The following is a 14,747-nucleotide window of genomic DNA, read 5'->3' as shown; positions in this document are numbered from 1 at the left end:
GTGCCGACCAGCACTCACCAGCCCGAGAGGCTTGTCTGCTCACCCGCCGGGGCGGGCGGGGGCTGGGAGCTGAGGCTCGGGCTTCGGAGGTCGGATCCCAGGGAGAGGACTGGGGTTGGCTGCATGAAGACAGCCTGAAGGGAGCTAGTGAGCCACATCTGGCCAGAAGGGAGCTAGGGAAAAAGTCTGGACCTGCCTAAGAGGCAAGAGACAATTGTTTCGGGGTGCGCGAGGAGAGGGGATTCACAGCACCGCCTAAACGAGCTCCAGAGATGGGCGTGAGATGCGGCTATCAATGCGGGCCCCAGAGATGGGCATGAGACTCTAGGGCTGCTACTGCAGCCACCAAGAATCCTGTGTGCAAGCACAGGTCACTATCCACACCTCCCCTCCAGGGAACCTGTGCAGCACACCACTGCCAGGGTCTCTGTCTCTGTGATCCAGAGACGACTTCCCCGGGAGAACAAACGGCGTGCCTTGGGCTGGTGCAACATCATGCTAGCCTCTGCCGCTGCAGGCTCGCCCCGCATTCTGTACCCCTCCCTCCCCCCTTGAGCTGAGTGAGCCAGAGCCCCCGAATCAGCTGCTCCTTTAACCCCGTCCTGTCTGAGTGAAGAACAGACGCCCTCAGGTGACCTACATGCAGAGGCGGGGCCAAATCCAAAGGTGAACCCCAGGAGCTGTGCGAACAAAGAAGAGAAAGGGAAATTTCTCTGTGTAGCCTCAGGAGCAGCAGATTAAATCTCCACAATCAACTTGATGCACCCTGCATCTGTGGAATACCTGAATAGACAATGAATCATCCCAAAATTGAGGTGGTGGACTTTGGGAGCAATGATATATATACTTTTTTCCTTTTTCTCTTTTTGTGAGTGTGTATGTGTATGCTTCTTTGCGTGATGTTGTCTGTAGAGCTTTGCTTTTACCATTTGTCCTAGGGTTCTGCCTGTCCGGTTTTTTGTTTTGTTTTGTTTTATTACTTTTTAATTGTTTTTATTTTTAATAATTATTTATTATTTTAATAACGTTATTTTATTTTATTTTTTCTTCTTTTCTTTCTTTTTTTCTCCTGTTTCTTCTGAGCCGTGTGGCCAACAGGGTCTTGGTGCTCTGGCTGGGTGTCAGGCCTGTGGCTCTGAGGTGGGAGAGCCAAGTTCAGGACATTGGTCCACCAGACACCTCCTGGCTCCACGTAATATCAAACGGCGAAAGCTCTCCCAGAGATCTCCATCTCAACAATAAGACCCAGGTACACTCAACGACCAGCAAGCTACAGTGCTGGACACCCTATGCCAAACAACTAGCAAGACAGGAACACAACCCCACCCATTAGCAGAGAGGCTGCCTAAAATCATAATAAGGTCACAGACACCCCAAAACACACCACCAGACGTAGACCTGCCCAACAGAAAGACAAGATCCAGGCTCATCCACCAGAACACAGGCACTAGTCCCCTCCACCAGGAAGCCTACACAACCCACTGAACCAAACTTAGCCACTGGGGACAGACACCAAAAACAATGGGAACTACTAACCTTCAGCCTGCGAAAAGAAGACCCCAAACACAGTAAGTTAAGCAAAATGAGAAGACAGAGAAACACACAGCAGATGAAGGAGCAAGGTAAAAACCCACCAGACCTAACAAATGAAGAGGAAATAGGCAGTCTACCTGAAAAAGAATTCAGAGTAATGACAGTAAAGATTATCTAAAATCGTGGAAATAGAATGCAGAAAATACAAGAAACGTTTAACAAGGACCTAGAAGAAGTAAAGAGCAAACAAACAATGATGAACAACACAATAAATGAAATTAAAATTTCTCTACAAGGCATCAACAGCAGAATAACTGAGGCAGAAGAACGGATAAGTGACCTGGAAGATAAAATAGTGGAAATAACTACCACAGAACAGAATAAAGAAACAAGAATGAAAAGAATTATGGACGGTCTTAGAGACCTCTGGGACAACATTAAAGGCACCAACATTCAAATTATAGGGGTCCCAGAAGAAGAAGAGAAAAATAAAAGGTGACTGAGAAAATATTTGAAGAGATTATAGTTGAAGACTTCCCTAACATGGGAAAGGAAATAGTCAGTCAAGTCCAGAAAGTGCAGAGAGTCCCATACAGGATAAATCCAAGGAGAAACATGCCAAGACACATATTAATCAAACTGTCAAATATTAAATACAAAGAAAAAATATTAAAAGCAGTGAGGGAAAAGCAACAAATAACATACAAGGGAATCCCCATAAGGTTAAAAGCTGATCTTTCAGCAGAAACTCTGCAAGCCAGAAGGGAGTGGCAGGACATATTTAAAGTGATGAAAGGGAAAAACCAACAACCAAGATTACTCTACCCAGCCAGGATCTCATGCAGATTTGACAGAGAAATTAAAACCTTTACAGACAAGTAAAAGCTAAGAGAATTCAGCACCACCAAACCAGCTTTACAACAAATTCTAAAGGAACTTCTTTAGGCAGGAAACACAAGAGAAAGAAAAGACCTACAATAGCAAAACTAAAACAACTAAGAAAATGGTAATAGGAACATACATATTGATAATTACCTTAAATGTAAATGGATTAAATGCTCCAACCAAAAGACATAGACTGGCAGAATGGATACAAAAACAAGACCTGTATATATGCTGTCTACAAGAGACCCACTTCAGACCTAGGGACACATACAGACTGAAAGTGAGGGAATGGAAAAAGATATTCCATGCAAATGGAAATCAAAAGAAAGCTGGAGTAGCAATTCTCATATCAGACGAAATAGACTTTAAAATAAAGACTATTACAAGAGACAAAGAAGGACACTACATAATGATCAAGGGATCAATCCATGAAGAAGATATAACAATTGTAAATATTTATGCACCCAACATAGGAGCACCTCAATATATAAGGCAAATGCTAACAGCCATAAAAGGGGAAATCGACAGTAACACAGTCATAGAAGCGGACTTTAACACCCCACTTTCACCAATGGACAGACCATCCAACATGAAAATAAATAAGGAAACACAAGCTTTAAATGATACACTAAAGAAGATGGACTTAATTGATATTTATAGGGCATTCCATCCAAAAACAACAGAATACACTTTCTTCTCAAGTGCTCATGGAACATTCTCCAGAATAGGTCATATCTTGGGTCACAAATCAAGCCTTGGTAAATTTAAGAAAATTGAAATCATATCAAGTATCTTTTCCAACCACAACGCTATGAGACTAGATATCAATTACAGTAAAAAATCTGTTAAAAATACAAACACATGGAGGTTAAACAATACCCTACTAAATAACCAAGAGATCACTGAAGAAATCAAAGAGGAAATAAAAAAATACCTAGAAACAAATGACAATGAAAACACGATGACCCAAAACCTATGGGATACAGCAAAAGCAGTTCTAAGAGGGAAGTTTATAGCAATACAATCCCACCTCAAGAAACAAGAAAAATCTCAAATAAAAAACCTAATCTTACACCTAAAGCAATTAGAGAAAGAAGAACAAAAAAACCCCAAAGTTAGCGGAAGGAAAGAAATCATAAAGATCAGATCAGAAATAAATGAAAAAGAAATGAAGGAAACAATAGCAAAGATCAATAAAACTAAAAGCTGGTTCTTTGAGCAGATAAGCAAAATTGATAAACCATTAGCCAGACTCATGAAGAAAAAAAGGGAGAAGACTCAAATTAATAGAATTAGAAATGAAAAAGGAGAAGTAACAACTGACACTGCAGAAATACAAAGGATCATGAGAGATTACTACAAGCAACTATTTGCCAATAAAATGGACAACCCGGAAGAAATGGACAACCTGGAAGAAATGGACAAATTCTTAGAAAAGCACAACCTTCCGAGACTGAACCAGGGAGAAATAGAAAATATAAACAGACCAGTCACAAGCACTGAAATTGAGACTGTGATTAAAAATCTCCCAACCAAGAAAAGCTGAGGACCAGATGGCTTCACAGGCGAATTCTATCAAACATTTAGAGAAGAGCTAACAGCTATCCTTCTCAAACTCTTCCAAAATATAGCAGAGGGAGGAACACTCCCAAACTCATTCTATGAGGTCACCATCACCCTGACACCAAAACCAGACCAAGATGTCACAAAGAAAGAAAACTACAGGCCAATATCACTGATGAACATAGATGCAAAAATTCTCAACAAAATACTAGCAAAGAGAATCCGACAGTACATTAAAAGGATCATAAACCATGTGCAAGTGGGGTTTATCCCAGGAAGGCAAGGATATACAATGGAGAAAAAACAGCCTCTTCAATAGTGGTGCTGGGAAAACTGGACAGCTACATGTAAAAGAATGAAATTAGAACACTCCCTAACACCATACACAAAAATAAACTCAAAATGGATTAAAGACCTAAATGTAAGGCCAGACACTACAAAAGTCTTAGAGGAAAACATAGGCAGAACCCCGTATGACATAAATCACAGGAAGATCCTTTTTGACCCACCTCCTTGAGAAATGGAAGTAAAAACAAAAATAAACAAATGGGACCTAATGAAACTTCAAAGCTTTTGCACAGCAAGGAAAACATAAAGAAGACGAAAAGAGAACCCTCAGAATGGGAGAAAATACTTGCAAATGAAGCAACTGACAAAGGATTAATCTCCAAAATTTATAAGCAGCTCATGCAGCTCAATATCAAAAAACAAACAACCCAATCCAAAAATGGGCAGAAGACCTAAATAGACATTTCTCCAAAGAAGATATACAGATTGCCATCAAACACATGAAAGGATGCTCAACATCACTAATCATTAGAGAAATGCAAATCAAAACTACAATGAGGTATCACCTCACAGCGGTCAGAATGGCCATAATCAAAAAGTCTACAAGTAATAAATGGTGCAGAGGGTATGGAGAAAAGGGAACCCTCTTGCACTGTTGGTGGGAATGTAAATGAATATTCAGCCACTATGGAGAACAGTATGGAGGTTCCTTAAAAAACTAAAAATAGAACTATCATATGACCCAGCAATCCCACTAATGGGCATATACCCTGAGAAAACCATAATTCAAAAAGAGTCATGTACCAAAATGTTCATTGCAGCTCTATTTACAATAGCCAGGACATGGAAGCAACCTAAGTGTCCATCATTGGATGAATGGATAAAGAAGATGTGGCACATATATACAATGGAATATTACTCAGCCATAAAAAGAAATGAACTGGAGGTATTTGTAGTGAGGTGGATGGACCTAGAGTCTGTCATACAGAGTGAAGTAAGTCAGAAAGAGAAAAACAAATACAGTATGCTAACACATATATATGGAATCTAAGAAAAAAAAAAAGGTCATGAAGAACCTAGTGGCAAGACGGGAATAAAGACACAGACCTACTAGAGCATAGACTTGAGGATATGGGGAGGGGGAGGGGTGAGATGTGACAGGGTGAGAGAGTGGCATGGACATATATACACTACCAAATGTAAAATAGATAGCTAGTGGGAAGCAGCCGCATAGCACAGGGAGATCAGCTCGGTGCTTTGTGACCCCCTAGAGGGGTGGGAAACGGAGGATGGGAGGGAGAGAGATGCAAGAGGGAAGAGATATGGGAACATATGTATATGTATAACTGATTCACTTTGTTATAAAGCAGAAACTAACACACCATTGTAAAGCAATTATACTCCAAGAAAGATGTTTAAAAAAAAATCTACAAACAATAAATGCTGGAGAGGGTGTGGAGAAAAGGGAACTCTCTTGCACTGTTGGTGGGAATGTAAATTGATACAGCCACTAGGTAGAACAGTATGGAGGTTCCTCAAAAAACTAAAAATAGAACTACCATACGACCCAGCAATCCCACTACTGGGCATATACCTTGAGAAAACCATAATTCAAAAAGAGTCATGTACCACAATGTTCATTGCAGCTCTATTTACAATAGCCAGGACATGGAAGCAACCTAAGTGTCCATCGACAGATGAATGGATAAAGAAGATGTGGCACATATATACAATGGAATATTACTCAGCCATAAAAAGAAACGAAATTGAGTTATTTGTAGTGAGGTGGATGGACCTAGAGTCTGTCATACAGAGTGAAGTAAGTCAGAAAGAGAAAACAAGTACCGTATGCTAACGCATATATATGGAATCTAAAAAAAAAAAAGGTTCTGAAGAACCTAGGGGCAGGACAGGAATAAAGACGCAGATGTAGAGAATGGACTTGAGGACACGGGGAGGGGGAAGGGTAAGCTGGGACGAAGTGAGAGAGTGGCATGGACTTATATATACTACCAAAGATAAAATAGATAGCTAGTGGGAAGTAGCCGCATAGCGTAGGGAGATCAGCTTGGTGCTTTGTGACCACCTAAAGGGGTGGGATAGGGAGGGTGGGAGGGAGATACAAGAGGGAGGAGATATGGGGGTATATGTATATGTATAGCTGATTCACTTTGTTATAAAGCAGAAACTAACACACCATTGTAAAGCAATTATACTCCAATAAAAATCTTAAAAAACAAAAAGGCATATATATGCTGGATTCCAGCAAATCTACTCATAATTTATTCTATGGCAATATTTACCAAATAATATTAAGATATTTATGTAAGATATGAATAAGAATTTCAGTGCAACATATGTTTGTAATCATGAAAATATAGAAACAACTTCAGTACTAATAATAGGTTAAATTATTTATGGTTAACCTAAACAGAAAATACTATATAATTATGAAAAAGTATGAGGTGTATATTTATAGGCTGATAAAGAAAGTATGCTAAGATCTACTAAAGTATGACCACTAGGTCCAGAGCAGATATATGGTATTGAATATGATTTCATGCATATAAATAAAAATATAACTTCCATTAGAAGATGCCGCATCATTCCATGCATCAATAACTGAGGGAAAAATGCTTCTAATTATAATTGTAAGGTGTTTCCCATTGTAAGATGCCCCTCAATATCAGAGATTTTGAATTGTACAAAACTGAATCTTAAACTTGATGAAATACCTATCATATATACATACATATATACGCATAAAAAGCCTTTTCTGGACAAATACATGAGGAACTACTAAACGTGGTTACCTTGGGGAAGAACTATGGATTTGGAGTATGTAAATGTGTGGAAAGAAGAGTTCTCATTTTACATCATTTCATACTGGTTGATTTTATTTTTATTGATTTATAACATTATACATAAAAGTTTCACGTGTACAACATTATATTTCTATTTCTGTATACACTATGGTGTGCTGGTTGATTTTTAAAATCAATCTAATTTGTTACTGTTAATATAAAAACTTAAAAAGACAAAAATTGAAATGCACTTATCTTTTGACCCAGCAATTTCACTTTTAAGAATCTCTACAGTATAAATAATTGTACATGTGTCCACAGATATGTGTAAGAATGTTCATTATGATATGAATTACAACAGAAGTAGGATATCATGCAACCATTAACAATGATGCACACTGACGAAGAAAACTGATTAAGATATACTGAAAGAAGAAATATTAAAAGACATAAGTGATAAGGTAACATACAGAATAGTATATATTCTATGACTCTACATATGCACAAAGTGTAGAAAAACCAAAATTCTGTGTGTATGTGTATATATGTGTGTGTGTGTGTGTGTGTGTGTGTGTGTGTGTGTGTGTATAGAGAGAGAAAGAGAAAGAGAATATGTTGCAAGGGATTCAAATTTACACACCAACTATTAATAGTGGGTTCTGTGGGGAAGGGAATGGAATAAAGAAGACATGTTATAAAGGAGATTTTCACTTTTACCCTTGATATGTCTGTATTGTTATCTTTAGTAAAATATGTGTTCATGTATTACTGATAAAATTTAAATAGAAAAAATTAAGATTCATTTCAATAAACTTTATACTGTTATTCCACAATTAATATGCAGAAATTTCTCTTGATTACTTCTTAAAATAAGCTGATTAACTGGGCAATCAAAATATAGTCTTTTTGGGGACTTCCCTGGTGGTCCAGTGGTAAAGAATCCACCTTACAATGCAGGGGACACGGGTTCGATCCCTGGTTGGGGAACTAAGATCCCACATGCCGCGGGGCAACTAAGCCCATGTGCCACAACTACAGAGCCTGCGTGCCTCAATGAGAGAGGCTGCCTGCCACAAACTACAGAGCCCACGCACCCTGGAGCCCGCGCTCCACAACTAGAGAGAAGCCTGCGCGCCCCAACGAAGAGCCCACGCGCCGCAACAAATAAAAGATCCCACATGCCACAACTAAGACCCGATGCAACCAAAAAAAGAAAGAAAATATTTTAAAAAATATAGTCTTTTTGCATACTATTAAAAAGAAATTATCTTTAAAATGTTATTCAATAAATTCTTATCTCAGTGGGAACTTTCACTAATTTCATGGTAGTTGAGTAACACAATTCCTTTTCTAATACTCTCAGGTTTTGTGTTGTAACTGAATGATTAAACATCATTATAAGACAAACAATTCACTGTGAGAAAATACTCGCAACATATATATTAGACAATGGATACCTCTCTGTTAGTTATAAAATACTTCTGCAAATCAATGGCAATTATTTCCTTTTTACATGGAATTAAGCAGTTATCAAACATTTGTGAGTCCAGGGATTCTTAAACATGTTCTAGATTTGATTGCTTGAGAAATACCACCAAAGTTTTCACATTGACTAGGGACAGAGAGAGATACGTACAACTGTTTTCGGAGAACCACCTCAGATATGCAGTTAAGAATACTACTGCACCTTCATTAATTTTATAAGTTACTTTGCTTATAAGCCTCTTCAGATTAGTTAATAATAATATTAGGACAAAGACCAACAACTCCATCACTAAAAAGGAAAAAAAAACCCAAAACTAGGCAGAAATACGCTTTTGGGTTACTGAAACATACTCAAAGAGTAAGATAGAGGGAAAATAAAGAAATCAGAAAGATTTCCCCTCCGTTTTTTGGACTGGCTGCAAACCTAAAATATATCTCCTTACAATATAGGAGAAAAGAGAAGGAATGAACTTCTTGCCCAGACTACACCATGTCATTCTATAGTTTGTTTAAGGAAGAATTAGGAACGAGCACAATGTTAAAGAAAAATCCTATCTGCTCAGGCATATACCTGAGTAGGATTACCTTTGGGCCAGGAAGACCTGGAAGACCAATGCCTGAAATACCAGGATCACCTTTTTCTCCTTTCTGTCCAGGTAATCCCGGGGATCCAGGTTGTCCAGGAACTCCAGGAGGTCCAGGAGACCCTTTTGCACCCTGGGGGCCTGTTAGAAACATGTAATATGCAATCTTTTAAAAAATATTGTTTGTGGGATATATATCATGCACATGACCAAGCAAAAAGATTTTTAAAAAGAATTCTGCAAATTCTGATATATATAATAATGAGCTTTACAACCAGGATTATATAAAAGCCTATTTTTCAAGGAAGTTTAAGTGAAAGGGGGTATAGCTGGAGAAAAAAATGTAAGTTTGTGAATTCTTTCTAAAGCTCTGTCTCTTAATTCGCACTTCAAATATTTGGGTAATGAGAGAGCTCTACCCACTGACTGCCTTAGATATTGTCTCAGTTTGACTCTATCAATACCAGTCTCATTTCTAATAACAAAGATAGTGAACCATCTTCCATTAATGGAACTAAACATTTGGGAAATTTTCATCACTCACCTGGAAAACCCATATCACCTATGTTTCCTTTAAGTCCAGGAGGTCCTGTAAGTCCTGGCTTCCCAGGGAGACCAGGGTTACCCTTGGGACCTACAAAAGCCAAATTGGTAAAATTAAGACAACTCAGCAATATTAAGGTTGCCTGGTTTCCTGGTGTGGGTTGTAATTAAAATGCAAGCGTGAGATTGAATGGATTAAATCTTAACATATGATTAAGTTCCACAGATCTAACTCAGCATAAAACAGGTAAGAGTTACCTAAGAAATCTCTTTAGGAACATATTACAATATAATCATGGTAACAGAGGTTTCCCAATACAAATTTATTTTAAAAATGCAAAACTTTCACCAAGACACCTTGTTTCTTGCCCTAAAACTATTCCAGTCACCTGAAATCTTATCTGTTGTTTGTGTATAAGTAAGTACCTTACTATATTTATCACAGGTAAATCCAATATAAAGGGACTCTTTAAAAGATTCAGAAGTGGCATTCCCATGTAGAGCCTGATCATGTGAGACCAGAAGAGGAAAGTGGTAACCTGTCATGATACACCCTCAGCACATTAGGCCATGGATAGACAAGAGTTGATGGAGAAGTACTGGACTATCTCCCCCCAACAGTCATGGCTGTTGTGTTTACACATTCTTCCCAGAGCTTAGATACTTGAGGCTCTGTGGTGTCACCCAGGTATTTTCCAAGGACCACAATGTTGCCTTAAATATTATTTTCTTTTCTTTTTCCTTTCACACTGTCTTCCAGCTTGGGGAAGAAAATGCAAAATATGTGAAGGATAGAAAAGGAGATAATTTCTCCTTCCCACTACATCAAGGTAATGCAGTACCGAGTCCAGAACAGAATAACTGACCCAAAGGGCTCTTACAAAGATGGAGATGAGCTACTCTTTATTCCTTAGGGGCCCAACCCAAAGAAAATGGCTTAAGAAGCAGCAAGAAAGAGTTTTATTAGAAATAAGAAAAAAAATCCATGTTGACAGTAAGAGTGATTAATGCTATAACACATTACCAAGGTAGATTGTGAAATTTTTATCCCTAGAAACTTTTAAAAATAGAATTGGCAGCCATCTGTTTCACATGGTTTAATGATTGACTTGTCTGAAGACAGAGAACTGGAAAGGGTGAATTCTTTAGGCTCCTACCAGATAACCTGTCTTATTTACATATGCTGCAATGGATATAAATAAAACACAGCACCTTACTTGGATGTACTTCTGATTTTGCGTACACACTGATGCCACAAAAAGAAGAAACTGAGCAAAGCAAAATATTCTACAAATCTTCTGTTGACACTTGGGCCAAATGGCAACATTTCTGTTAAGGAGAGGTCCGGTATCTCAGTAGCTACCCAAGCATATTGCCATGACCAGATTCAAAACATCATTACACACGATAAATACATAATTACTTTGTTCCAGGGTTCAGGATCAACCACCCAGTTGCTACAGGTGGTTTATCACACTTACCCGATGGTCCTGGTAATCCAGGTTGTCCACTCAGTCCAGGCTGCCCTGGGTCTCCAGGCGAACCCTGATAACCTTTTGGTCCTGCAACTCCAGGAATACCTTCCAAGGATGAGTATAAGAAAGACAAGTTAGGCTGATATCATTAAATAAATCTGGTGAAGCAAGCTAACCAAACTCTGAAATATGAATGAAATACAGTGATATTCTGATATAGTATGAACCAACAGCACCGGACTCACTAAAATCCCCCACTTCTTTATTTAGCTACCATTAAGAATTGCAGAGCACTCAATAATTAAGTCACTTTCCTCTTTGGGCCTCAGTTTCTTACACTGTAAAATGAAGGAATTGGGGAAGATTACCCCTAAGCTGTCTCTTAGATTCTATAACTATCTTTAATAACCCTATATCACAGGCAAATACAGTTTACTGCCTCTGTTTTGCAGAAGGCATAATGGAAAGAGAAGAGAAGCCTTGCAAGAAGTAAGTCAAGAAAGGTATCTCACTTTCACAAGAATACAAAATTAGGTGGCTTTGCCTCTTTCATGACTGTATACAAAATCACAGTGATGTCTTAACACTCTTTTTTGAGGAGAAATCCCACCAGGTCCTGCTCATAGGGAAGCTTATAACATCTGTGTACACACACACCTGCACACACACTCACACGCGGACTGACAGTAGTAATGGTTACAACACAGAAAGAGTCACAAACTTTACTATGATCTGCAAATAAACATAGATAGTTTTTAAAGTTCCATGTTGTTTGAAAGACTATTCTATATAGATTGGATTGTGTTTTATTTATTGATCTGTGCTTATTCATATTTTCTGGTGCTTTGTTATGAATATATTATCCTTTTATAAAAAGAAAAAAGGACTTCTAAATGTTAAAAACCTGTTACACTTCATACCTTATTTGCTTCTAATAAAATAACTATAACAACACAGTCATTCCCTAGACCTACTTTCAGCGACCTTCCCCAGAGCTGAGCTTGGCTGTTCATAGTCCAATACTTGTTTATTCTTCCAGGGTAGAATAACAATGAACTGTACTTAAAAGTCAAGCATGATGTGGATATCAAAACACTGCAGGGCAACAAAGTACCACTCATCCTCATCTGGTTTCAAGGCGAAAAAGTTTAAAGGACCAGCAAATTTTCCAAACACTGAAATCTGTTTTCCAAGTAATTCTGGCTATATATCTTTTTTCTCTTGACCACATCCTATATACTATTTTCTGGAAGGCCTGAAAATGACTGTCTATTTTAAAACCTCATAGTTTGTGACAGATAAACTACAAAGAAAATACTCAAACAAAAGTTGATCAGTGAAATCAGTGAAAATTAATTTTCGTTACCAAAATTTGATGCACCTAACTGCCTTTTGTTGGTGAGTCCTGGATTACAAGTCACTTTCCATGCTATTAAAAATTAAAATTCATATATAGCAGGAAACACATTAACAAATAAATGCATTCACTCACCTGGTAGGCCAGGGTCCCCTTTCTCTCCTTTTGAGCCCAGCAGATCTGGATCCATTGGTCCAGGAAGGCCTGGAAGGCCGGGCTCTCCTTTACTACCTTTCTCTCCTGCAGGGCCAGGAAGTCCTGGCTGACCCTGCAAACCATCATCACCTAAACCCAACATGTGTGGGGAAGACAAAGCAGATCAGATTTATCCATCCAGGATTAATGCATATATAAAGATTATTCATATGTTACATAGTTGGGTAGGCCACTGACCACCCAAAACACTTAGGCACCTTATTTACTGCCTATAAATAACTCGAGCTCACACACACTTTTACACTCAAATAACAGTCTCTCTTCTGGGATTCTTTGACAATTACAAAGACTGTAAAAAGTAAAAATTTAATCCCTATATTCTGTTATTTTGAGCTAAGCACTTACCATGTTTCATAGTATTCAAGCTAAGCATACCACCAAACTTAAAACAGTACCTATTTAAATGCCATGAAAATACAAGAAACAAAATACAAGTAAGCATTGCTCATTTTAAAGCAGTCAAATAAAAATATTCTGTATCGACATAAAGTAAAATATTTAATTTTCTTTCTTTCATGCATCTGCCAGCAAACCCTGAATATTACCTTTGAGACCAGGAACACCACTCCTGCCAGGAATTCCCAAAGGTCCTGTTGGGCCTGGAGGTCCCATCATACCCATTTCACCTTTGGCACCTTTTAAGAATATCGATAAGTATCTTTTACCTTTCCTTGACCTTGGAAAGATAAAAGATAAGTTTAAAGATGTCAACTGGAAAACTATTGAGACTTGGAGGGAAGGCACTAAGTTTCACCCCTTTCCAACTACTGTAACCTTAGTGACCACTACTGCCTATATCATTGTGGTAGTTAGTCTCTAAAGATGGTCCCCAAATGAACCACACTTCCCAGTATACACAGCCTAGAGTAGCCTTCTCCCCTTGAATTTGGGATGACTCTGTGCCTTACCCTTGACTAAGTGACACTGTATGACTCCCAATGCTAGATCATAAGAAGTCTTGCAGCTTCCATCTGTGGCTCTTAGTACACTCACTTTCAGTTTTGGGGATTCTCTCTTTTGGAAGCCAGCTGCCCTGGAAGGAGAGCAGCTACCCTGATACTACCATAATGAGAAGTACCACTATGGATAATGAGATACCATGTGAAGAGGCCAATGAACACTCAGGTGTCAGAGAAGTAGATCCTTCAACCCCAACCACTCCAGCTGATGCCATGTGGATCAGAGATAAACAACCCTGGCAAGCCATCCCTTAATTCCTGACCCACAAACCTTGAGCAAAATTAAAAGGTTGATTTAAATCATTAAATTTTGGGGTCATTTGTTACACAGCAATATATAACTGGAGCCCTCAGAGAGAAAAAGTGTAATGCAAATAGCAAAGTGAGTTTCCTACAATCAAAGACATTTAACACTTTTCCTTAAAGGATAGTGTCAATCCAGAAAAGTACAAGAGGGTAATATACCAGAGTCATATTAGTTTTAATTTCCTGAATCCAAAATCAGGGAAGACTAAAAACTTACCTGGAAAGCCAGAGGCACCTGCTTTTCCTGGGAACCCTGGTGATCCTGGGGGTCCCATAGGACCTGGTGCTCCAGGGATCCCTGGACTGCCCCTCTCACCAGGGGGTCCTGGAACATCAAATCCAGGAGGCCCTGGATCCCCCTTCTCTCCTGGTATTCCATGCAAGCCTAGTTAATACAAACCAATATTAAGAAGTATTGAAGCAGTTTTAAGAGATGTATCTGGTTATTTTTCTAGCAAACAAGTGATAGAATCCTGTATATAACCAACCTAACAGTGAGTTAGAGATACTTTTGGCATCATGCGCAGAAAATAACCAACAATAAAACTTTAGGATTCTCAAGTATATTTCTCTAAGAAGGTGCTTCTGAAATTATTTCTCATGAATGACCAATCTTTTCTTAATTCCTGGTCCATCATGGACTATTTTTTTCATAAAACACAATAAAAATTACTAAAATACTAAAATAAAGAAATCAAAGACATATAAAATACAATCCTACCTTTTGGTTACTATATTCAATAAATACA

At 38.5% G+C, this 14,747-nt stretch overlaps 1 protein-coding gene across 3 annotated transcripts in view; it reads right to left on the bottom strand.

Moving 5' to 3' along the window:
* The window catches only part of COL4A5 (collagen type IV alpha 5 chain), a 238,244-nt gene that overhangs the window by 40,895 nt on the left and 182,602 nt on the right, over positions 1–14,747 (bottom strand). For all 3 annotated transcript variants that reach the window (XM_036840904.1, XM_036840905.1, XM_036840906.1), the window contains 6 exons: positions 14,216–14,383; positions 13,279–13,368; positions 12,653–12,802; positions 11,167–11,265; positions 9,687–9,776; positions 9,144–9,283 (listed from right to left, as the gene is read on the bottom strand). In XM_036840904.1, coding sequence (XP_036696799.1) covers positions 9,144–9,283; positions 9,687–9,776; positions 11,167–11,265; positions 12,653–12,802; positions 13,279–13,368; positions 14,216–14,383 — 737 coding nt within the window. The remainder of the gene's footprint in view (positions 1–9,143; positions 9,284–9,686; positions 9,777–11,166; positions 11,266–12,652; positions 12,803–13,278; positions 13,369–14,215; positions 14,384–14,747) is intronic.

This window comes from Balaenoptera musculus, chromosome X (assembly GCF_009873245.2).
Source record: "Balaenoptera musculus isolate JJ_BM4_2016_0621 chromosome X, mBalMus1.pri.v3, whole genome shotgun sequence".
Lineage (NCBI taxonomy): Eukaryota > Metazoa > Chordata > Mammalia > Artiodactyla > Balaenopteridae > Balaenoptera > Balaenoptera musculus.
Note: the sequence above shows the minus strand (reverse complement) of the source record. Positions and strands in the feature narration are given on the sequence as shown.